General features: G+C 42.7%; 1 protein-coding gene across 1 annotated transcript in view; it reads left to right on the top strand.

Moving 5' to 3' along the window:
- Window positions 1–23079, top strand: part of GIPC3 (GIPC PDZ domain containing family member 3) — a 186479-nt gene extending 163400 nt beyond the window's left edge. The window contains exon 6 of the mRNA XM_056571276.1: window positions 22108–23079. Within this exon, the coding sequence (XP_056427251.1) occupies window positions 22108–22247 (140 nt within the window). The 3' untranslated portion in view covers window positions 22248–23079. The remainder of the gene's footprint in view (window positions 1–22107) is intronic.
- Window positions 23080–23359: the final 280 nt, after the last annotated feature.

Raw genomic sequence — 23359 nt, 5'->3', positions numbered from 1 at the left:
CCTCCGTATATGTATAACTTATAAATATTTGTAATCCAGTTCCATGTTTTACCTCTATTCGCTGAGGCAGTCACATGACTAATTGTTATACTATAAATAGTTTTACCTGTGGGGTTGTTTTATGCCATGATTAAGGGTCTTGTTACCTGAAACGCGTAGGCTTACGCTCTGTCCTGTTCACGTATCTGTTTTTATGCCAATAAACACTATTGCTACGGACATCGAGTGCTGGACGTTCTCTTCTGTTTGCTGTATTGGGCGGTTGCGCTTCCGCCAGTCCGTGCACACCTGAGTCCAGTGGGAGGTGAGAGCTGTCTACTTACCGGCTTTGGCGTTGGCGTGCTCCCTCCACACGTGTGATACAGGCGCCTACAGATACAACATGAACAGCTTGCCCACAGAGCATGTGGAGGCATCGGGATCTATTACCGGACCGACAGAGAAAACTCCTGAGCTGGATAGAGCAGGAAAAGCACGCTCTGTTTTCGGGTCCTGTATTGAGAATATGAGTCCCGCTGCACCACCGGATCTCATCTGCCTCATGCGACAACTTGAGATTACACAAGGTAAAGAGCTAAAGACGTGGTGGGATTTTACTACTCTTTCCACTTACAAAGAAAAAGATATGATTCCTCGTGGTCTACGTATTAAAAAGAGACCTACAAGAATTTTTTCACCTGCCTTCGAAAACAAATGGGACTCAGCCCTAAACAGATGCTCTCAGGAGCTAATCAGCTACATCATAGAAGAAGAGCAATTGGAGCTAACATCCCTACAAAATGAAATTTCGGACATTAAAACCAAAATTAATATGTACGTTGGCAGTGTTGATTTACAAGTCCTAGAAGAAAAAGTTAAAAACAATATGGACACATTGGAATCTAACATAATGGATATCAAAAAAGAAAAATTTAAACGGGACATTCACGATTACCAACAAGATGCAGTGTACACCTGGGCGGCCCAACGTCGTCAGTCGGTTACCACAGGAGATGCCACACCCAAATCCATTTTGAGAAACAGGTCTGGGTCTCGTAAACGGAATAAGAAAAACCGCAATACAAAACGGCGGGTCAGTTTTTCGGATGTGGACAGTGCACAGGATCATACCTCCTCTAATGAAAGTTTGGCTCTCGGAGCCACGGCCTCAAGTACGACTCCGGTAAGCCAACAAACCGGATTGGGGTTTCATCGCCGCAACGACCTAGGAGAAGAGCGGGGCGCAAGCACCGGAGACATAGGCTATATGCTGAGACCCCGGCAGCCGAACAAGTGAGTGACTCTATCATTAATTTGACCCCATTCATCCTGTCCACTCCACAAATCACTGCACTATGCCGTGGACTTAATTTTGTGCCCTCATGTGACTTTAATCTGTTCTCCACTATTCTGGATGTGAATAGGTGGGCACGAAAATTGACACTCAAGAGACATTTTGCCCTGATTGATATTTCCACTGGGAAGCAGGATGTATGTTCTCCCCCGTACAGGTTCCATCTCTACCTGGGCATCCTCCCACACCCCCAAACCCCGATATACATTCGAGTTCTACTGTATCTGTGGATTTTTCAGACCAAATCAATTTGATAAATTTAAATGCATTGTCTAATGAGTCTGTGTCCCTGTGTGATGAAGGTATTCCCTTTCGTTCTGCCAATCCTGATTTCTACCCTGTGGCCTCCCGTCCGGGGGCCCTGGATAGATTTCAGGAATTGGTAGAAGGAGATTTGGTCAGATTAAAAAGTACAACAAAAAATGTTTTCAAACATCACAATATGACTAAGGAGGAAATGGAGGGCATTGAAAGCTTACATAAAAACAAAAATGTGGTAATCCGTAATTCGGATAAGGGAGGTACTATAGTTGTGATGTATTCGGATCTGTATGAGCATCTGAACATGTGTATGCTCAACGATCCGAACACATACAAGAGGTTGTCAGGAGATCCTACCCCCACTAGCCAAAGAGATTTAGGTCGATTACTGGATGATGGAGTACAACGGGGTGTCATTAGTATCAAAATGAGAGATTATTTATTTGTTCAGCACCCTGTCATCCCAGTCTTCCACTCTCTCCCCAAGGTCCATAAGGGGGTGTTCCCCCCTCCCTTACGTCCCATTGTGGCTGGGATTGGTTCCTTGGGAGAGAGATTGGGAGAGTGGGTTGACAGTTTTTTACAGCCTCTTGTTTCCATTACTCCGTCGTACATACGGGATACCAAGCATATCTTACATATCATGGATGGAGTGCAGTGGCAGGAGAATTTCTCCTGGGCAACGTGCGATGTCACTGCACTCTACCCATCTATCCCGTGGGGTGAAGGCTTACGGGCTCTGTCCAGGCATATGGATTTGTACAGTAGATACTCCCCTGATCTGAAGCTTTTCATTTTAGAAGCTACCGAATTTTTGTTAAAGAACAATTTTTTTATGTTCAATGGTTGCTTTTTTCTTCAGATCAGTGGAGCATCTATGGGCGCTAAATACTCGCCTTCGTTTGCGAATATTTATATGTCCCAGTGGGAAGAAACATACATTTTCTCTACATCTAACCCTTTTTACAACTCTATAAAATGGATAGGAAGGTATATTGATGATCTCATTGTGATATGGAGGGATACCGAGTCAAGATTTTGGGAATTTGTGAGATATATAAATGAGAATCAATTGAATCTCAAATTCACTGCATCTTTCTCACGATTGAATATTCCATTTCTAGATGTTAGATTTTCCACAGATGGACAGCATGTTGTTTCTTCTCCATTTCGTAAAGATATTGCAGGCAACACTATTTTGCAGGCAACATCTTGCCATCCCCATCACGTTACGGCTAATATACCGTATGGGGAGTGGTGTAGATTACGGCGAAACTGCACTAAGAATGATATATACGAGGTGGAGTCTGAACAACTACATAATAGACTAAGAGACAGGGGCTATGATGACAAAACACTCAAACTAGCCAAGAATAGGGCAGACAGACTAAGTAGAAAGTCACTTATCATACATACAGACAAGGGTAAGGAGACACACAAAAGTGGGGAATCTGTTCCATTTTTCATTACCCAGTATAGCAGACAGTTTAACCAAATAGGACGAATTATGAAGAAATATCTTCCTATTTTGTATCAGGATCCGATTCTGGGAAAAATCACGTCTTCAGGGTTTAAAATGGTCTCTAAACGAGGCCCCTCTCTGGGTAATAAACTGTCACCTAGTATGTTTAATACCAGTGTTACCCCCAGCAATCCAACCTGGCTCCATAGTCCAGGTAACTGGAAATGCGGCCACAACACGTGTGTCACCTGCAGACACATGCATGTATCGAGGGATTTCAGGTCATACAGTAATAACCAACAATATAGTATCAAAGAATATATTAATTGTAATTCAAAATATGTGGTATATTTGGCCTCCTGTGAGACATGCAGGTGCCAATACGTAGGCTGCACGTCCACACCATTGAAAGTAAGAATTAGACGACATCTGTCTGACTGCTCTAATCTACAATTTAATATCTCAGCATTATCTAAACATTTCAGGGATGTACATCAGGGCAACACAGAGTCCTTTAGGGTAGTAGGAATAGAACGTGTTAAGAGAATGTCACGAGGCGGTGATTTGAGGAGATCTCTCCTGAACCGGGAATCCTATTGGATTTTTCTACTGGGCACCCGGCAACCGGCTGGACTTAATTTAAGACATGATCTTATTCTTACGTATTGATATGCCCTCTCTCTTTTTCCCCCCCCCTTTTTCTGCGCTGTGCGCCCATGTCATGGGACTCCGATACCAATTGCGACATGATGTAGCACAGTCGTTTCATTGTCGCATTGGGTCTAATAATCTGGGGTTCCATGACACGGTTACACAGGGTAAACCACAGCATATGGAGATAACATTGTATAAGTCAATTTTGATACTAGATTATTTATCCATTTATGTTATAACTAGTCTTGTAAAGATTTTGTTACCATGTCTATTTCTTTGCCTCCGTATATGTATAACTTATAAATATTTGTAATCCAGTTCCATGTTTTACCTCTATTCGCTGAGGCAGTCACATGACTAATTGTTATACTATAAATAGTTTTACCTTTGGGGTTGTTTTATGCCATGATTAAGGGTCTTGTTACCTGAAACGCGTAGGCTTACGCTCTGTCCTGTTCACGTATCTGTTTTTATGCCAATAAACACTATTGCTACGGACATCGAGTGCTGGACGTTCTCTTCTGTTTGCAATAATGTGATACTGTTGTACTGGGAAAGGCTCAAAGGGTGCAACATGCTGTTGAATACCAATCAACACCACAGGTAGGTGTCAGATACATTTATGGGGCAGCTCGTTTCAGTGGTTAGCACTGGTGCCTTGCAGCGCTGGGTTTGAATCTGACCAAACACAACAGCTGAATCGAGTTTCTATATTCTCCCTGTGTTTGCATGGGTTTCCTCAGGGTTCTCCAGTTTCCTCCCACATTTTAAAGACATACTGACAGAGAACTTAGATTGTGAGCCCCATTGGGGACAGCATGAGGCTAATGTCTGTAAAGCCCTGCGAAATATGTCAGCGCTATACAAGTGAGTATAGTAATATTAAATACGGTATATTAATCAAAGAAATTGCTGCAATATAAGTAATTAGTTTTGAAAATGTATAAGGTGCATTTATGAAATATCATGGCTGTATACCTGTCCATAATTATTATTATTATTATTTTTTTTTTATCTTTTCGAAAGATCTGCCCCTGATAGTTTATATATGAATTAGATCTTATTTCCCAAGTGGTTAGTAACCTTGCATTTTCATACAGAAAAGAAGATTACCACCCACTTGGCTACCCTGTCTATATGTTTTGTACAGGTGAAAGGGCTAAAGAAAAAAAGCCATATTGATCAGGAACCTGACCTAGTCATTTTACATTTTGTACATAGCCACAGGTCCTCTTCAATGGCAATAATATAAATACCAAAATATAAATTCACTATAGCCACAACAAAGCTTCAAGTAACATAAAACGTCAGTGTACAAAAGTATAAGGCTACTGGGGGAGCAAAATGTTGTCGTGTTCTCTGTCATAAAAGAAAGCCACAGTACATTGCCAAATTAATCACTCAATTTATACTAGCATCAGCTGATGGACCTCATTTACTGTCAGATTCTGCCAGAAAAAAGCAGAAAAATAATGCATATGATATTTTTTTCCTATCAAAAAATACAAAATCTGCAATAGATCCACCAACAAGGATATCCAAGTTACTTACTAGCAAACTCAGTTGCCAAAAGGTTTTTTCAGGGTTTCAAAAATGATGGCTTAGGAAAGGTCGCCAATCATAAGCTAGGCGTTTTCCTCTCTGATATTGAGATCCGTCATAGGATCTCAATATTGGAGCGGAAAACGCTTCAGTTCTGTCCCCATTCATTGCCGATCGGGACAAAACTGAACTGACGGTAGAAGACTGCACCAGAATGCATTAAATTCTGTTTGGTGACATCCCCATGACGCACACAAAAGCGATGCAAGCAATATTTGACTTGCCACTTGTTGACTTGGTTTTAGTGCCAAATCCATCTTGGCTATTTTAGAGATAATATAACCAGATCCAACGAATGCAGACAGGTGTATTATCATGACGGAAGCGTTTTTGCTGATCACTGCTGGATCTAGCAAAACGCTGATGTGAAAGTAGCCATAGACTGGCAAAGGAAGAGGTGGGTTCTTATCTGGCACACATTGAAAATATCTGGAAGTTCATAGGTCAACACAATGTGTAATGGATGCCCATGGCTAGTGTAGCCCAGATACCATTCTGTTACATAGGAACTAAGAACTTCTAGTTCTACTTCTGAACAGCTTATTTTTAGACACAGGCCCTCATTTACTAGTAGTGGAGTGTCGGTTTGTGTTTTATTTTTGCTCCAACCTTTTTTTCCATGGTATTTTCTAATTTACTTTGCTTTTTGAAACTTTATACAAGCTTTAAAGTGTAGGGTTTTCTTTCCAGAAAATTCACATAATTTTCAGAGTGGTTTTCAGAAAAGACAAGTGATTTTGGATGAAATGTAGGGAACACGCCCCTTTTCCTGAAACCATACCCATTTTGTATTTTTTTTAATTTTTTAGTGATTCTGATTCTGTCGTTTAAAAAAAAATAAAAATCTGGCGCAAATTCTGCCTCAGACAGAAAAAGAGTAGGAATCCTATTAGTAAATGAGGGCCATAGACTCCCACTGATATACTGTTGATGAACCACTCTACAGATTAATCACTAGTATATCATACGGAAATAGCCCTTGAATTAAATGAAATCTGTCATCAGTGTCACCTGCACTAACCTGTTGCTACTGACAGGTGCAGGGGACGCTGGTGACAACGGTACTTACCTTTCCCTGTCCGGCAGAGGGATCTCCTGTAATCCTCTTCGGTAGCTTAACTCCAGCAACCAGCTTGGGCTCGGGCGGAGCTTAATGACGTCACTATGCTTAGCCTGTGGCCCAAGCTGCCGCTGTTTCTACAGTGGCTTGGGTGGAGCATAGTGACATCATTAAGCTCTGCCCGAGCCCCAAGACAGTTCCCGGAGCGAAGACTCTGAAGAGGATTACAGGAGAACCCTCGGCCGGACCGGGACAAGGTGAGTACCATCGTCATCAGTGTCACCTGCACTACCTGTCGGTACCCACAGGTTAGTGCAGGTGACACTGATGACAGTTTTCCTTGAAAAAGCCAAGATGCAATGTTATCACTCACTGGTCTGTTATCGCTGGCTGTATTCCAGAGGGGCAGAGCTGGCTTGATCAATGGTCTACAAATAAAAGGAAAAGCATGCATAGTTTGTAAAAAGAGATGCATGTTGTAATTATTATTCAGTGTGTACCTTGTCACTTAGTAGCCCCAGCTCTATGAAATGATAGCAAAGGGTGATGACACAAATCATAGTGAACTTAACATAGAAGAGAAGTAAGACCTGTGTTTAGCAATTTTATAGTGGTATTTCAGGCTCATTCAGGCCCCACATATCACTGTCCTGAGACAGTGACAGACAGTCCTATCAGACCTCATATCAGACTGCACAGTCACATGACCTGACTGCGTACAGCTTCAGGTCATAGCGCGCGTTTTTCACAGTCAGTCTGGAGGAGACCAGGGAGGAGGCGGACGCCGGAGGGGTAAGTAGAGCTTCTCTCCACTGCCTCTCTTGCATATTTGTGAGCGCTTCCAGAAGGGGACAGGGCTGGCCAAAAACATTGTGCTGCCTGGGTCCAAGAGTGAAATTCTGCCCCCCCCCCCCCCCCCAAAAAAAAATGTAATAAATAAATTAAAAAAATTACCATAAAATTGCACTGCAACTCACATTAATCTGCCAAAAGAACAAATAGTTCAATCAAGAAACAGCAATCTGGCTAATGGGTATGCGGCTACACTGATCCAAGCGGTGCCACATGATATGCAGAGTTCATATAACCGTGGATAGAAGAAATAGAAAATTGGTGCACTCACCCTTCAGGATAAAACCTGTAGCTTTATTGTAGACAAAGTAAAATCCACAGGCTCAAGGACCAGAGTGAGGCAGGCAGGATAGTCTCACCAGGCGGGTGACGGCAGCCGTTTCACATACAGCGGTGAATCTTCATGCCCCTTAGTCAAATTAATCTGCATTAGGTAGGCAGCAGTTTCCTCACATTAGGTAGCAGTTACCCCACATTATGTAGCATAGTTACTCCATATTAGGCAGCATAGATTTGGAGCCCCCTTTAGGCAGCATATATTTAGATCCCCTCTTAGGCAGCATAGATTTGGATCCCCCCTTTAGGCAGCATAAATTTAGAGTCCCCCTTTAGGCAGCATAGATTTAGATCCCCTTTAGGCAGCATAGATTTAGAGCCCCCTTTTAGGCAGCATAGATTTAGAGCCCCCTTTTAGGCAGCATAGATTCAGAACCCCCTTTAGGCAGCATAGATTTAGAGCCCCCTTTAGGCAGCATAGATTTAGAGCCCCCCCTTTAGGAAGCATAGTTTTAGAGCCCCCTTTTAGGCAGCATAGATTTAGAACCCCCTTTAAGCAGCATAGATTTGGAGCCCCCCTTTAGGCAGCATAGATTTAGAGCCCCCCCTTTAGGAAGCATAGTTTTAGAGCCCCCTTTTAGGCAGCATAGATTTAGAGCCCCCTTTAGGCAGCATAGATTTAGAGCCCCCCTTTAGGCAGCATAGATTTAGAGCCCCCTTTAGGCAGCATAGATTTAGATCCCCCATTAGGTAGCATAGATTTAAAGCCCCCCTTTAGGCAGCATAGCTTTAGATCCCCCATTAGGTAGCATAGATTTAGAGCCTCCCTTTAGGCAGCATAGATTTAGATCCCCCAGAATAGATTTGGAGCCCCCCCCTTTAGGCAGCATAGATTTAGATCCCCCTTTAGGCTCTGCTGCCTAAAGGGGGATCTAAATCTATGCTGCCTAAAGGGGGGATCTAAATCTATGCTGCCTAAAGGGGGGCCCTATATCTACTGCATAGATTTAGAGCCCCCCTTTAGGCAGCATAGTTTTAGAGCCCCCCCCTTTAGGCAGCATATATTTAGAGCCCCCCTTTAGGCAGCATAGATTTAGAGCCCCCCTTTAGACGGCATAGATTTATAGCCCCCCTTTAGGCAGCATAGATTTAGAGCCCCGTTTTAGGCAGCATAGATTTAGAGCCCCCCTTTAGGCAGCATAGATTTAGAGCCCCCTTTAGGCAGCATAGATTTAGATCCCCCTTTAAGCAGCATAGATTTAGACCCCCCCCTTTAGGCAGCATAGATTTAGATCCCCCTTTAGGCTCTGCTGCCTAAAGGGGGATCTAAATCTATGCTGCCTAAAGGGGGGATCTAAATCTATGCTTCCTAAAGGGGGGCCCTATATCTACTGCATAGATTTAGAGCCCCCCTTTAGGCAGCATAGATTTAGAGCCCCATTTAGGCAGCATAGATTTAGAGCCCCCCCCTTTAGCCAGCATAGATTTAGAGCCCCCTTTAAGCTATGCTGCCTAAAGGGGGGCTCTAAATCTATGCTTCCTAAAGGGGGGATCTAAATCTATGCTGCCTAAAGGGGGGCTCTAAATCTATGCTGCTTAAAGGGGAGATCTAAATCTATGCTGCCTAAAGGGGGGCCCTATATCTACAGCATAGATTTAGAGCCCCCCTTTAGGCAGCATAGTATTAGAGCCCCCCTTTAGGCAGCATAGATTTAGAGCCCCCCTTTAGGCAGCATAGATTTAGAGCCCCCTTTAGGCAGCATAGATTTAGAACCCCCTTTAAGCAGCATAGATTTAGAGCCCCCCTTTAGGCAGCATAGATTTAGAGCCCCCCTTTAGGCAGCATAGATTTAGAGCCCCCCCTCCTTTAGGCAGCATAGATTTAGAGCCCCCTTTAAGCTATGCTGCCAAAGGGGGGCTCTAAATCTATGCTTCCTAAAGGGGATCTAAATCTATGCTGCCTAAAGGGGGGCTCTAAATCTATGCTGCCTAAAGGGGAGATCTAAATCTATGCTGCCTAAAGGGGGGCCCTATATCTACAGCATAGATTTAGAGCCCCCCTTTAGGCAGCATAGTATTAGAGCCCCCCTTTAGGCAGCATAGATTTAGAGCCCCCCTTTAGGCAGCATAGATTTAGATCCCCTTTAGGCAGCATAGATTTAGAGCCCCCCTTTAGGCAGCATATATTTAAAGCCCCGCTTTAGGCAACATAGTTTTAGAGCCCCCCTTTAGGTAGCATAGATTTAGAGCCCCCTTTAGGCAGCATAGATTTAGAACCCCCCTTTAAGCAGCATAGATTTATAGCCCCCCCTTTAGGCAGCATAAATTTAGATCCCCTTTAGGCTATGCTGCCTAAAGGGGGATCTAAATCTATGCTGCCTAAAGGGGGGACCTATATCTACAGCATAGATTTAGAGCCCCCCTTTAGGCAGCATAGCTTTAGATCCCCTTTAGGCAGCAGATATTTAGAGCCCCCACATCAGGCACTGGCAGCATACTTACATCTGCAGGCGGGTCGGGATGCGAGGACTTCATGGAGGTGCGAGCAATAAGTGATATGTACACGTCACCGCATGTGCCGCGCAGGAAGTCGGCGTAGCGCTGCGCTTGCAATGACGTCACTGCGTGCACCTCCGCCAGGAAGTACCCGCATCCCATGACCCGCAGGCAGATGTAAGTAGCTATTAGCGTCGGGACACGAGAGATACAAATGCCGTGGCACCTGCATCATTCAGGTCCCATGGTAGGGCTGGCCCAGCATGAGAGGGGGCCTGCCGCCGACGGGCCCCCTCTCACGCTGGGCCCCTGTGCAGTTGAACATGTTGAACATGTGATATGTCCGCCCCTGGGTCATTTGTTATCCAGGTATAAAAGGTGCAACATGTATTATAATACTTATCTCCATGACTAAGACTTGTTAAGTCGAAACGCGTCGGAGGTGTTTCCTTCTGTGCATATGTACTTTTAATCCATTTGTGTTTTTTGGATTTTAATATGGATCAATAAAAATATATTTTTTACTCCCATGGGAGCCGGACTTTTTCACCTTACCTTTTTCTGATGAGTCCACCTGGAGACACGGCTTCAGTGTTCAGCCCGGAGCTTCCAATCTGAGATGTACTGAGAGGAACGATATCTGTCTATGTGGATTTATGGGTGAGCTGATATATCTATCTTTCTTTGATCCATTTGTCTATGCCGTGAATTTGTATCGTGCTAGCCCACTTTCTCTATAAGAATACTACAGTGACGGACACGGATATTGTGTCTCCTCCAGTTACTCTATAAGTTCATACTACAATTTAGGTACCAATTCACACAACAATTTTATTATGTCGACATTAACGGATGAAACAAATACATCTGCACCTTTACCTGAACCTGAAATATTGGTGCCTGCCATGCCAGATTTTTCCAGTCTGAATCTTACCACGCATAGAGCCAAAGTTGCTAGCGTTTTTTCAGGCGATGTAACTGCAGCGTGTGTATTTGATCTTAAAAAACTGATGTGGGAACTTGAGGATCTCAAGTCACAAAAATTAAAAACTTGGTGGGATGCAACCACCTTGACACAGTATCTAGAGAAACACATGATTCCAAGGGATCTTCGCATAAGAAAAAAATCTACCATTATTTATGATGAAGATTTTGAAAAACGATGGAATGATGCCCTTACGAGGTGTTCTCTTGAAATAATGTCGCTTATAGTAGAAAAGGAAGAGATTAAATTGGCTGATCTTGAAACAAGTATTAATAAAGTGGTCATTTCACTGGAGCCATACAAAGATTCTGTTGATTTTCTAACGTTGCAGAAAAAAATGAATGACCATCTAACCAACCTGGAAAACATTGTAACTAATATCAAGAAAGCCAAGTTCAATCGAGATCTTACTGATTACAGCTCCAATGCGGTTTATAATTGGCAAAGAAAGAAAACGCCTAAACCAAGATCTATTCTTAAAAATCCACATAGTCACAGTACATCTCAGAACAATAATAATAAAAACGTAAGCTTCAGCTCCTCAGAAAATGATATGACGGACTATGGGACAGACTACACAGACAGTGAAAATGAAAATACAGCTAACAGCTTTAACAATAGAGACATTCAAAAAATACAACCATCAAAAAACGGGAAGGCACCAAATGTGAACATAACGCAATACAGAAAAGAAAACGCAAACGACACAGATCGGGGAGGAAACACAAGAACAGTGTACAAAAGACCCACCAAATATCACCGGAATTACAAGCAATAAATTATTCAGTAATTAATCTTTCAGCACAGATTCTGAGTGAAACACAAATTCAAGTGTTGGAGAAAGGTTTGACATTCGTACCAACATGTGACTTTGATTTATATCAAACACTTCTTGATGTGAATAAATTTATGAGACTTTTGACTGTTAAAAAACATTTTTTTCATATTGACCCGGAGGATAATTTTGCGTCCAATGGTACCACTTACATTGACCCTTTGAATATTCGTGGACATAGTAGGATACCATTGCATAGCGAATTTCAAGATCATATTACTGCACAGATGTTGGTAGATTTGCAACAAGATGTCGATGAGGATTTTGTTTTCTCAGATACAATTCAGACATATTCTACCAGAAATCCGGATTTTTATCCTATCAACTCATGTACTGAAAGTATGGACACTTTTCAGACTAGAGTAGAAGCGGATTAAAAAAAAGTTGTACCAGGAAAAAACCACATATAAAAAACACAATCTTACGGTCCTTCAAAGAAAAGCTTTAAAAGAGTTAACTGACAACGAATCTTTAATAATCCGACAGTCGGATAAAGGAGGATCTGTGGCAGTTATGGATATAATGCTATACAAACAACTAATATTACAAATGCTGGAAGATACAAGGACATATCGTAAATTAAATGAGGACCCCACAAACACAATCAGGACTAAACTCAAGAAATTATTACAGGATGGGGTAGCGCTGTCAATCATCACAGTGAAACAAGCAGACTATATGTCACCTCCATACGTCAAATGTCCCATTTTCCATGCTTTACCCAAGCTGCACAAAAATCGATTTCCCCCTCCTCTCAGACCAATAGTTGCAGGGATTGATTCCTTGCTTGAGAGACTCAGTGAGTGGTTGGACAATCTCTTGCAACCCTTAGTAGGTCGCACAGCTGGATTTATTAAAGATACCAAATCTTTACTCCAAGCAGTTAAAAACATAAGATGGACAGAGAGCGAAAGCTGGTTGTCTTGTGACATCACTGCTCTATATACGTGCATACCGCACGATAGGGCAGTGAGTGCCATAGCTTATCATTTGCAGAAATATAGTAACTACAATCTGGATTTACAGGAATATATATTACAGGTCTTATGCTTTCTTTTACATCATAATTTTTTTAATTTTGATAATTCCTATTATTTGCAGGTAACCGGATGTCCGATGGGTTCCAAGTTCTCACCCTCCTTAGCCAATCTCTACATGGCATATTGGGAGGAGGTCGTCCTGTTCTCCCCTGCCAACCCTTTCGAATCTTTGGTCGGTTGGTACGGGAGATACATTGACGACCTCCTCCTTATATGGAGGGGGACGTCATGTCAAGCACACGATTTTCTTCTTTATTTGAATAGCAATGATTTTTCCCTGGTATTTACTTCGAATTTATCTCAATCAGAAATTGATTTTTTGGATGTTACCCTAATTGGAGACATAAATAATGCATGCATACACACCAAGCTGTACCGCAAGCCATGTGCGGGAAATAGTCTATTACACGCATCAAGCTGTCACCCAAAACATGTCATACAGAATTTACCTATAGGTGAATTTGTTAGAGCTAGAAGAGCCTCCTCCAAACAACAGTCATACATAACATTGTGTACAGATATTAAAAAAACGTCTTAGAGAGAGGGGCTATTCACATCATACAATTGCTAGAGCGGAAGACATTGTTCATTCTAAATCTTCTGATTATTATTTACTTGATAAACCCCAGATCAATTTAGTGGAAAATAGCAATAATTTACCTACTTTCACTACAGCATTTTCTAATCAATTTTATGACATCAAAAAAAATAATATTTAAACATCTACCGGTTTTACACTATGATTCCACTATGTCGCACATTGTGAGCCAAGGTATCAGAGTCGTGCCTAAAAAGGCACGATCTTTACATCAACAACTTTCTCCCAGTAATATAACCTCTAAACATAATAAAGATACCTGGCTCACAGTAAAAGGTAGTTACCAATGTGGACATAATAGATGCAAAACATGTAAATACATGTCCAACAGTTCTAATTTTTCATCTTGTGTTAATAACAAAATATATGGCATAAAGAGTTTCATCAATTGTCAAACCCACCATGTGATATACAGTTTGGTGTGCAAAACATGCAATTTACAGTATATTGGGTGTACTAGTCGTAAATTAAAAATTCGTATTCAGGAACACCTTAACATATCTGACAACCAAAGAGTAGGTAATCGATCTATGTCAGGGTTTTCTAAACATCTTCTTGAAAAACATGCAGGTGTCGTTCCTGATATTGAGCTCACTGGCTTGGAAAGGGTGCGTCCACCCCGGAGAGGTGGTGACTGGAATAGGACACTATTCAGACGGGAAGCATATTGGATTTTATGCCTTGACACACGCTTCCCAGCTGGTCTTAATTATAGGCATGACCTTAGTTATATATATTGAGTAAAATTCTCATATTTTGTACACTTACATTTATATATACATTTTGTATTAAGTTAGAATATATCCCGTTCCCTATTTGATTGTCTAAGTATGCTTACACCTGAATAGTCACCTCCCCTCTGAATGGGGTTGGGCGTGCCCTGGCTTTCTCCATAGAACAGGTCATTTGTTATCCAGGTATAAAATGTGCAACATGTATTATAATACTTATCTCCATGACTAAGACTTGTTAAGTCGAAATGTGTCGGAGGTGTTTCCTTCTGTGCATATGTACTTTTAATCCATTTGTGTTTTTTTGATTTTAATATGGATCAATAAAAATATATTTTTTACTCCCATGGGAGCCGGACTTTTTCACCTTACCCTTTTCTGATGGTTTCCCTCACTCCCTACCTGCTACATTATGCTACCTAACTACACATCCAGTGATGTAAAGTTTTCCTCGATCCATAGAAAACTGAGAGCGCATGCGCAGCACTCCACTGACAATGTAGGGCTAACGTAGGCAGCACTAAGAGCGTAGCCCTGAACATGCGCAGTTGTCCGTACCGCGCAGGGCTAGCGTTGTGATAGTGTAGCAAGCAGAGCACATGCGCAGCTTTCCTCCGTTACGCAGTTAGCGTAGGGAGACTGGCGTATGTTAGCGCATGCGCAGTTGTTCATAGTAGTCTGGCGTTATTTAGTCTGGCTGGCGTTATTTAGGCTGGGGAGGGCAGGTAACAATAGTCCTCCCCACTCTGGTAATGTCAGGCTGTTGCTGTTTAGTTGGTATCTTGATTAAAATGAAAAGACAGGGAACCTGTCGTTTTTTTTTTTTTTTTATAAAAACAAAATAAAGGTATAAAAAATAGTGTGTTGTTCCCCGTCTTTTCATTTTCAGCCTAATATTAACCAAACAGCAACAGCCTGACGTTACCAGGGTGGGTGAAGACCATTGTTACTGGCCCTCCCCAGCCTAAATAACACCAGAATATTACCGCCTAGGCCCAAGAGAGCCATATTTGGCGCTCTGGGCCTGTTGGTATCGTCTCTTCCTGGTACCCCTGTGACGGTGGGTACCAGGGTAATAATAATGGCTTAATAATGGAGAAGGATATAGATACTCTATCCAGAAGGATATAGATACTAGGGATCGACCGATATAATTTTTTTAGGGCCGATACCGATAATCGGTGGAGGTTAGGGCCGATAGCCGATAACTTGTACCGATATTCTGGTATAAGTTATCGGATATTTATCCCCCTGCGACACTGCTGCAGATCATTGATTTAAAGCGGGCGCTTTAAATCAATGAACTGCAGCAGCTTTTGCGGTGCCATAAACCGCCGCCGCCACCCGCTTCTCTCCCTCTGCCTGTCCGGGGGTCCTGAGTCCTATCACCGCCATCACGGCCGCCCCCCCTACCGCCGCTCCGCGACCCCTACTGCCCCACCGCACTGCGCCACCCACTGCACTGCCCCGGCCCCATTGCCTTCCCCATCCCCGGTTTTATAATTACCTGTTCCCGGGCGCGGGGTCCACTCTACATCTGGCTCTGGTGGCGTCCTCCTGAGCTGTCACTGTGCGCACTGACGGTGACGTTGTGTCGCGTCACTTGTCATTGCGCACAGCGTAACACAGGACGCAGCAGGAGCCAGAAGTAGCGTGGACCCCAGGCCCCGGGAACAGGTAATTATAAAACCCGGGATGGGGGAGGTAATGGGGCGGGGGCGGTGCGGTGGGGGGTGCGACGCGGTGCGATAGGGCCGGTCGGTGGGGGCGATGTGGGAGCGGGGCATTATCGGCAAGGTAATTGTCGATACCGATAATGCCCAAAATCGGGATTATCGGCCGATAATATCGGCCAAACTGATAATCGGTCGATCCCTAATAGATACTCTAGAGAGAGTTCAAAGAAGAGCTACTAAACAAGTACATGGATTGCAGGATAAAACTTACCAGGAAAGGTTAAAGGACCTTAACATGTATAGCTTGGAAGAAAGAAGAGACAGAGGGGATATGATAGAGACTTTTAAATACATAAAGGGAATCAACACGGTAAAGGAGGAGAGCATATATAAAAGAAGAAAAACTACCACAAGAGGACATAGTTTTAAATTAGAGGGGCAAAGGTTTAAAAGTAAAATCAGGAAGTATTATTTTAGGAGTAGTGGATGCATGGAATAGCCTTCTTGCAGAAGTGGTCGCTGCAAATACAGTGAAGGAGTTTAAACATGCATGGGATAAGCATAAGGCTATCCTTCATATAAGATAGGGCTAGGTACTATTCATAGTATTCAGATTACAGACTACATGGGCCAAATGGTTCTTATCTGCCGACACATTCTATGTTTCTATGGACACCATTTATAAGATGGCTTCCACTGCTAAGCCTATAAAGTAAAAAAAAAACACACACACACAAGTTACAAATTTTTGTTAGGATAAACACCCCACAGCCCTCGTTAACCATTTTATTAAAACAAAATAAAAAACAATTCAGGTCATCGTCGTAGTCCACCGAATCCGACGTAGTCCTCCACATTCACGTATCTGAAACAAGAAGAGAAGAAAAACTAAAAAAAAAAAATGGGTTAGTACAATTTTGGGGGTTCTTCCCCTGGAGAGCCTAACTTACCACCCCCATTCCAGCACTGTCATCTTCCTGTGTTGCTCCACGTCTAGTGACAGAGCAGGAACGGAGGTGGGTAACTGGCCTTCTGATCACCGTATACAGCCATCTATAAAGATGGCTGTACACCCCTAATGAACTAACTAGCGCAGCTCAGGGCACACTCGTCTCTATTACATTAATGTGGCAGAGTGCAATTGCCTCTGCTACTTTTGCAAAACAACAACTCCCATCCTGCCTGGACATCCGTTGGCTGTCTGGTCATGCTGGGAGTTGTAGCCCCTTCACTGTAAGACTAAGCATAGCTACACCCTATGCTACACTCTCTAAACGACGCTTTATCTGCCTGTAAAACTAAGTTAGCTACACTACACCTGTGTAAAACTGTGCTAACACTACGCTATCTATGCTACACCTGTGTAATATTACACTAACACTATGCTACACTAACTAAGCTACACCTGTGTAAATGAGGTTCAATGTGGATAAATGTAAAGTTATGCATCTGGGTACTAAGAACATGCATGCATCGTATGTCTTAGGGGGGGATTAAACTGGCAGAGTCACTGGTAGAGAAGGATCTGGGTGTACTTGTAGATCACAGACTACAGAATAGCATGCAATGTCAGGCTGCTGCTTCCAAAGCCGGCAGGATATTGTCATTTATAAAAAGAGGCATGGACTCAAGGGACAGTGACATAATACTCCCCCTTTATAAAGCATTGGTACGGCCTCACCTGGAATATGCTGTTCAGTTTTGGTCGCCTGTTCATAAAAGGGACACTGCGGAGTTGGAAAGGGTGCAGAGACGTGCGACTAAACTAATATGGGGCATGGAACATCTTAGCTATGAGGAGCGATTAAAGGAGTTACAATTGTTTAGTCTTGAGAAGAGATGTTTAAGGGGGGATATGATAAACGTATATAAGTATATAAATGGCCCATACAAAAAATATGGAGAAAAACTGTTCCAGGTTAAACCCCCCCCCCCCCCCAAAGGACGAGGGGGCACTCCCTCCACCTGGAGAAGAAAAGTTTTAGTCTAAAGAGGCGACACGCCTTCTTTACCATGATGACTGTGAATTTATGGAACGGTCTACCTCAGGACTGGTCACAGCAGGAACAATTAACAGCTTTAAAACAGGGTTAGATACATTCCTGGAACAAAATAACATTAATGCTTATGCAGAATTATAAAACTACATCCCTTCCCCTTATCCCCTTACACCCTTCCCTTCAATTCTCTGGTTGGACTTGATGGACATATGTCTTTTTTCAACCATACTAACTATGTAACTATGTAATACTATGCTAACACTATGCTACGCTAACTACCCTAAAACTGCAATACGCTAACTACGCTACACTTGTGTAAAACTAAGTTAGCTACACTACACCTGTGTAAAACTGCGCTAACACTATGCAACAGTAACTATATTACACTGTGTAAAACTACGCTAACACTAGGCTATGCTAACTATGCTAAAACTGCGCTAGCGCTATGCTGACTACCCTAAAACTGCACTAACACTACACTAAGTACGGTTAAGAATCGGTTAACGCACTAGTGTTCGACATTCCGGTGTGGCGTGATGCCGCTTTACCTGCATGTCCCAGTAATAAACACGAAATTACTACAACGTGGTGAGTTGCCTGTACTTTCTTCTTAACTATATGGATTTGCATTCACCTTGTCACTATCGCAGTACATGAGCACCACCACATGAAGACATGCTGCTAGCTAGAGTGCGCATATAGACTACTCAAGGGAGAGCATAGAGGGAGAGCAGTGCCAGCACTTCACTTTCTGTTATGAAGCCTTGTGATCACTACACTAAGTACGCTAAAACTGCACTAACACTACACTAACTACGCTAAAACTGTGCTAATACTACACTATGCTAACTACACAAAAACTGCCCTAACACTACGCCACGCTAACTGCGCTAAAACTGCGCTAACACTACACTAACTATGCTAAAACTGTGAAAACACTACACTGCACTAACTACTCTAAAACTGCGCTAACACTACGCTATGCTAAAACTGTGCTAACACTACGCTATGCTAACTACTCTATACCTGTGTAAAACTACAACTCCCATCCTGCCTGGGCAGCCTTTAGCTGTCTGGGCATGCTGGGAGTTGTGGTCCCTTCACTGTAAAACATGCAAAACTACAACTTCCAGCATGCCTGGGCATGCTGGGAGTTGTAGTCTACTTTAAAACCTATAAGCTACCTCCTTTCACTTGAAAACCTAAGCTAGGCTAACTACATTACAATCTAAGCTAGCTATGCTACATTCAGGGCCGCCATCAGGGGGGTACAGACAGTACTCCAGTAAGGGGCCCCATCACCCAGGGGGGCCCAGGCCCCTGCTGCACCCCCCTGCAGCAGCCCCAGCACAGAATACTGCTGTTTAAGCAGCAGCCTGCTGCTTTCACTGGCAGCTGCAAAATACTTCCTGCCATCTGTCCTCTCCTCCCTGGATAAGGCTCTTACAGACGACAGCAGCACAATGGAGCAATAACTGCCGAACATCGGCCCGTGTATGGGAGGCAGAGGACCTTTGGTGATGTCATTACCATGTGATCAGTCACATGCGTGGTAGGAGCCTGACTACTATGCAATGGAGGCCCAGGAAGAAGTTCCTGTATAGGGGAATGTGTATCATGTGAAGGTAACCTATACTACATACTCACACACAAATTACTATGTCTGTGTTTTCCAAAAAGTGTGCCTCCAGCTGTTACAAAACTACAACTCCCAGTATGCCCAGAAAGCCAACAGCTGGAGATACATTGTTTGGAAAACACTGCACTATATAATTCCCACACACTGCATTTAACACTCCCACCACATTTATTGATTTAAGAATCAATAAATAAATGTCCAAACTATTCCAATATAACGTTAATTATCCCACACGGTCAATGGCATAATTGTTAAAAAATACCAAAGTCCACAATTGCTATTTTTTTTAGTAATTTCATATACCATAAAAAATAAATAAAAAGCAATTGAAAAGTCGCATCAAAACAAAAATGGTACCAGCAAAAACTACAGATCAAAGCGCAAAAGATGAGCCCTCACACATCCCAGTATATGGAAAAATGCTAAAGTTAGGCTAGGTTTCCACTTGGTTTTTTTTCTGGCAGTTTTTGGAAAACTGCCACTACAGTTTTTGAGACAAAACCAGAAATGTATTCAAAAGGAATGGGAAATATAAAGGAAGGACTTATACTTCTCCTCCCTTATGGATCCACTTCTGAATTTGGCTCAAAAACTGCACTGGCAGTTTCCCAAAAACTGCCAGAAAAAAAAACAAGTGGAAACCTAGCCGCATAGGGGTCAGAAGAGGATGATTTTAAGTACCGTATACTACTTTTTGCATAAATGGAAGCCCCCAAAAGTTGCAAAATGTTGTTTTCTTTGTGTGTATTTCATGGTAGCATGATTGATGCCATTACAAAGTAAAATTGGTGGCACAAAAAGAAACAAGCCTCATATAGGTCTGAAAGTTGAAAATTAAAAGTATTATGGCTCTAATACACAAGTGGTATAAATATCATGGTCGCAGCTGTCACAATCATGACTGAGCCCCCTGTGACCGGCCACCACTGCTGCCACAATATCTGCCTGATCTGCCGGGGACTGTAACTGTAAGGGTAAAACTCCAAAACAAAGTATCTACATAAAACAAAAAAAGTGTCCACAAATCGCTAAAAGTTTATTTTGTTAACATCAACCAAATTAAAAACATGTATATGAGGCATCAGGAGAAAACCACAAGTAAGCACAGAGGCCACAACACACATGAAATTCAGAGATAATGGGGGAGATTTATCAAATCCTGTGCAGAGGGAAAGTGGAGCAGTTGCCCATAGCAACCAGATTGTTCCTTTTTCTTTTTAAAGGCATCTGAAAAATTTAAGAAACGATCTACAACTGCTCCACTTTCCCTCTGCACAGGATCTGATAATTCTTCCCCATTATCTCTGAATAAAGTGGCGGGGGGGGTCAGGGGGGGGGGATAAAGTGGCAGGGGGATCGGGGGGGGATAAAGTGGCAGGGTGATCGGGGGGGATAAAGTGGCAGGGGGATCGGGGGGGGATAAAGTGGCAGGGGGATCAGAGGGGGGGGATAAAGTGGCAGGGGGGAACAGAGGGGGGGATAAAGTGGCAGGGGGGAACAGAGGGGGGGATAAAGTGGCAGGGGGATCAGAGGGGGGATAAAGTGGCAGGGGGGGATCAGAGGGGGGGGGGGAATAAAGCGGCGGGGGGATCAGAGAGTGGAAATAAAGTGACATGGGGAAGATCAGGGGGGTGGCAAATGATATAGCACAGTGTGGAGTGGTTGAAATGGCACAGGAGGTTGATCAAGGGGGAGAATGCATGGGGGTAGCAGCTCAATTTTTAATGCTGATACTGGTGTCATGTTATACGTCGTAGGACGCGCAACGCGATATGTGCAATTGGCGGTACTGTGAGGGGTGTCCAGGGGGCCCAGGCCTGAGCTGTGTAAGGATCCCCAAAATTTCTGATGGCAGCCCTGGCTACACTAATGTTAAACTACGCTAACTGCGTAGCGGAGGAAACTGCGCATGCGCTCTGCTTGCTACGCTATGACTACGCAATGAACGCTAGCCCTGCGCGGTACCAACAACTGCGCATGTGCAGGGCTATGCTCCTAACGCTGCCTACATTAGCCCTATGCTGTCATCGGAGTGCTGCGCATGCACTCTCAGTTTTCTACAAATCAAGGAAAACTTTACATCACCGGCTAATTCCAATGAAATGCGTGGAGTGTTGTGGCTTAATGCACATGCTGGCGCATACAACGCGTAGGAGGTTCCGGTCATTCTTTACTGAAAGAGTGGAAGGAAAATTGTGTTTGGTACAGATGGCTGGGAAGTGCCTAATGGCTATAACAAGTCTGGAAACTAAGCCTTAGAATATAAGTTATGGTTTGTGCATGTTATTGTTATAGTGCCAGAAAGTGCAGAGTGCGAGAACTTGTGTGTTTGAACTCTGGCATCCTGTCTGCCGTATGTGACATGTGTGGGCTGGTTTTGGGGTGTACATAACTCATTCAGGGGATATTGCAATAGTGTGTAAGTGAACAAAGCTTCCCCTTTACAGTCACCTCCCGAGGTCATGCGTGCAGAGGGGAAAAGGGGGAGGGGAAAACCAGAAGGTTTTAATCATTTTAATAATTCTGTATTTTTTTGTGAAACAAAACCAAATTACTTATTGTCCTAAGTGAAATGATACTGAAAGCAGCATATCCCATCTTTTTCAGCAACAACTCTTGTGGAGACTGCCAAGGAGAAGACAACCCCAGAAGAGTTTGGCCTAGGACTTGACAATTTACTAGGAGAATTTGCTTTTCCTGCTGAGTTCATACTGGAGGTTTGGGAAGCCATAAACCAGGCAAACTGAACTTCATTTCTAGCTTACAGGTGTCCTTCATAGTTAAGAATGATCAGAAATCTGTATTTTTTTGCCATGTGGCTTGAAAGGAACATATGATAATTCTTACATTTTGTATAGATTAATATAGATAACTTCAACATGCATTCCAGGGCTGTTTTTGCTTATATAGTGCAGCACAGGCTAGTAGAGAATAATGTAGAGGTTCTTGTGTATGCTTTGTGCTAACCTGTTTTAGCTAATGTAGCAACAATGGATTTTAGTCATCCTGATTCATCCTGATTTCAGAACAGAAATATTTTTTTTATGCTGCCTACATTTCCCATGATTTCTCTGAATTTACAACAGAGTGTTAAAGGGGTTATGCAGGAATAAAAAAAAAACAGAGCTAATTTCTTTAAAAAAAAAACAGCTCCCTGTCTGTTTTCAGGTTCGGTGTGGTACCAGAGCTTAGTTCCATTGAAGTGAATGAAACCAAGTTGTAATACCACACACAACCTGGGGACAGACATGGAGCAGTTTTTGAAAGAAATTAGTTCTGTTTTTATTCCTGGATAATCCCTCTAATCACTGCAGTTTCACCTAATATCACCCACTAAATCACCTGGCTAGACTTTAGCAACCAGAAGCCTATAGTGCTAAAACTCTTACATGCAGTTTTGATGCATTTCCTGTTCAAAGTGCATTTTTTTTAGAGAAATATTGCTATGAAAGAAACCTATAATCACAATTGGAGATTTGAAGAAGATTTGAAGTCTGCAGACTGTGTTCACATGTTGCATGTTTATTGCATTGTTGACATGTTTTCACATTGTTTTGGTTATGTTTTTGCTGCAATGTCTCAAACCACAATAAAAAAATGTATGTTTTGTCACAATTTTGGTAAATAGCACACTTTTTGCCATGGTTTTAGGGAAATCAGGGCAGAAACAGGAAAAAAAACTTAGCAAAAATGCAATGAATGAACAAAGCCGCAGGGCAGTTGTATAATTACTATATATTCTGATCCCATAGCGATAGTAGCAGTATGCATCACAGGGATTATCCAGGAATAGAAACAGAGCTAATTTCTTCTAAAATACAGTACCACACAACTTGTCTCTATTTACTTCAATCAAACA

The sequence above is a fragment of the Hyla sarda genome, chromosome 1, assembly GCF_029499605.1.
Source record: "Hyla sarda isolate aHylSar1 chromosome 1, aHylSar1.hap1, whole genome shotgun sequence".
In the NCBI taxonomy this organism is placed as follows: Eukaryota; Metazoa; Chordata; class Amphibia; order Anura; family Hylidae; genus Hyla; species Hyla sarda.
The sequence above is the reverse complement of the archived record's forward strand: the minus strand, read 5'-3'. Positions and strand labels throughout refer to the sequence as shown.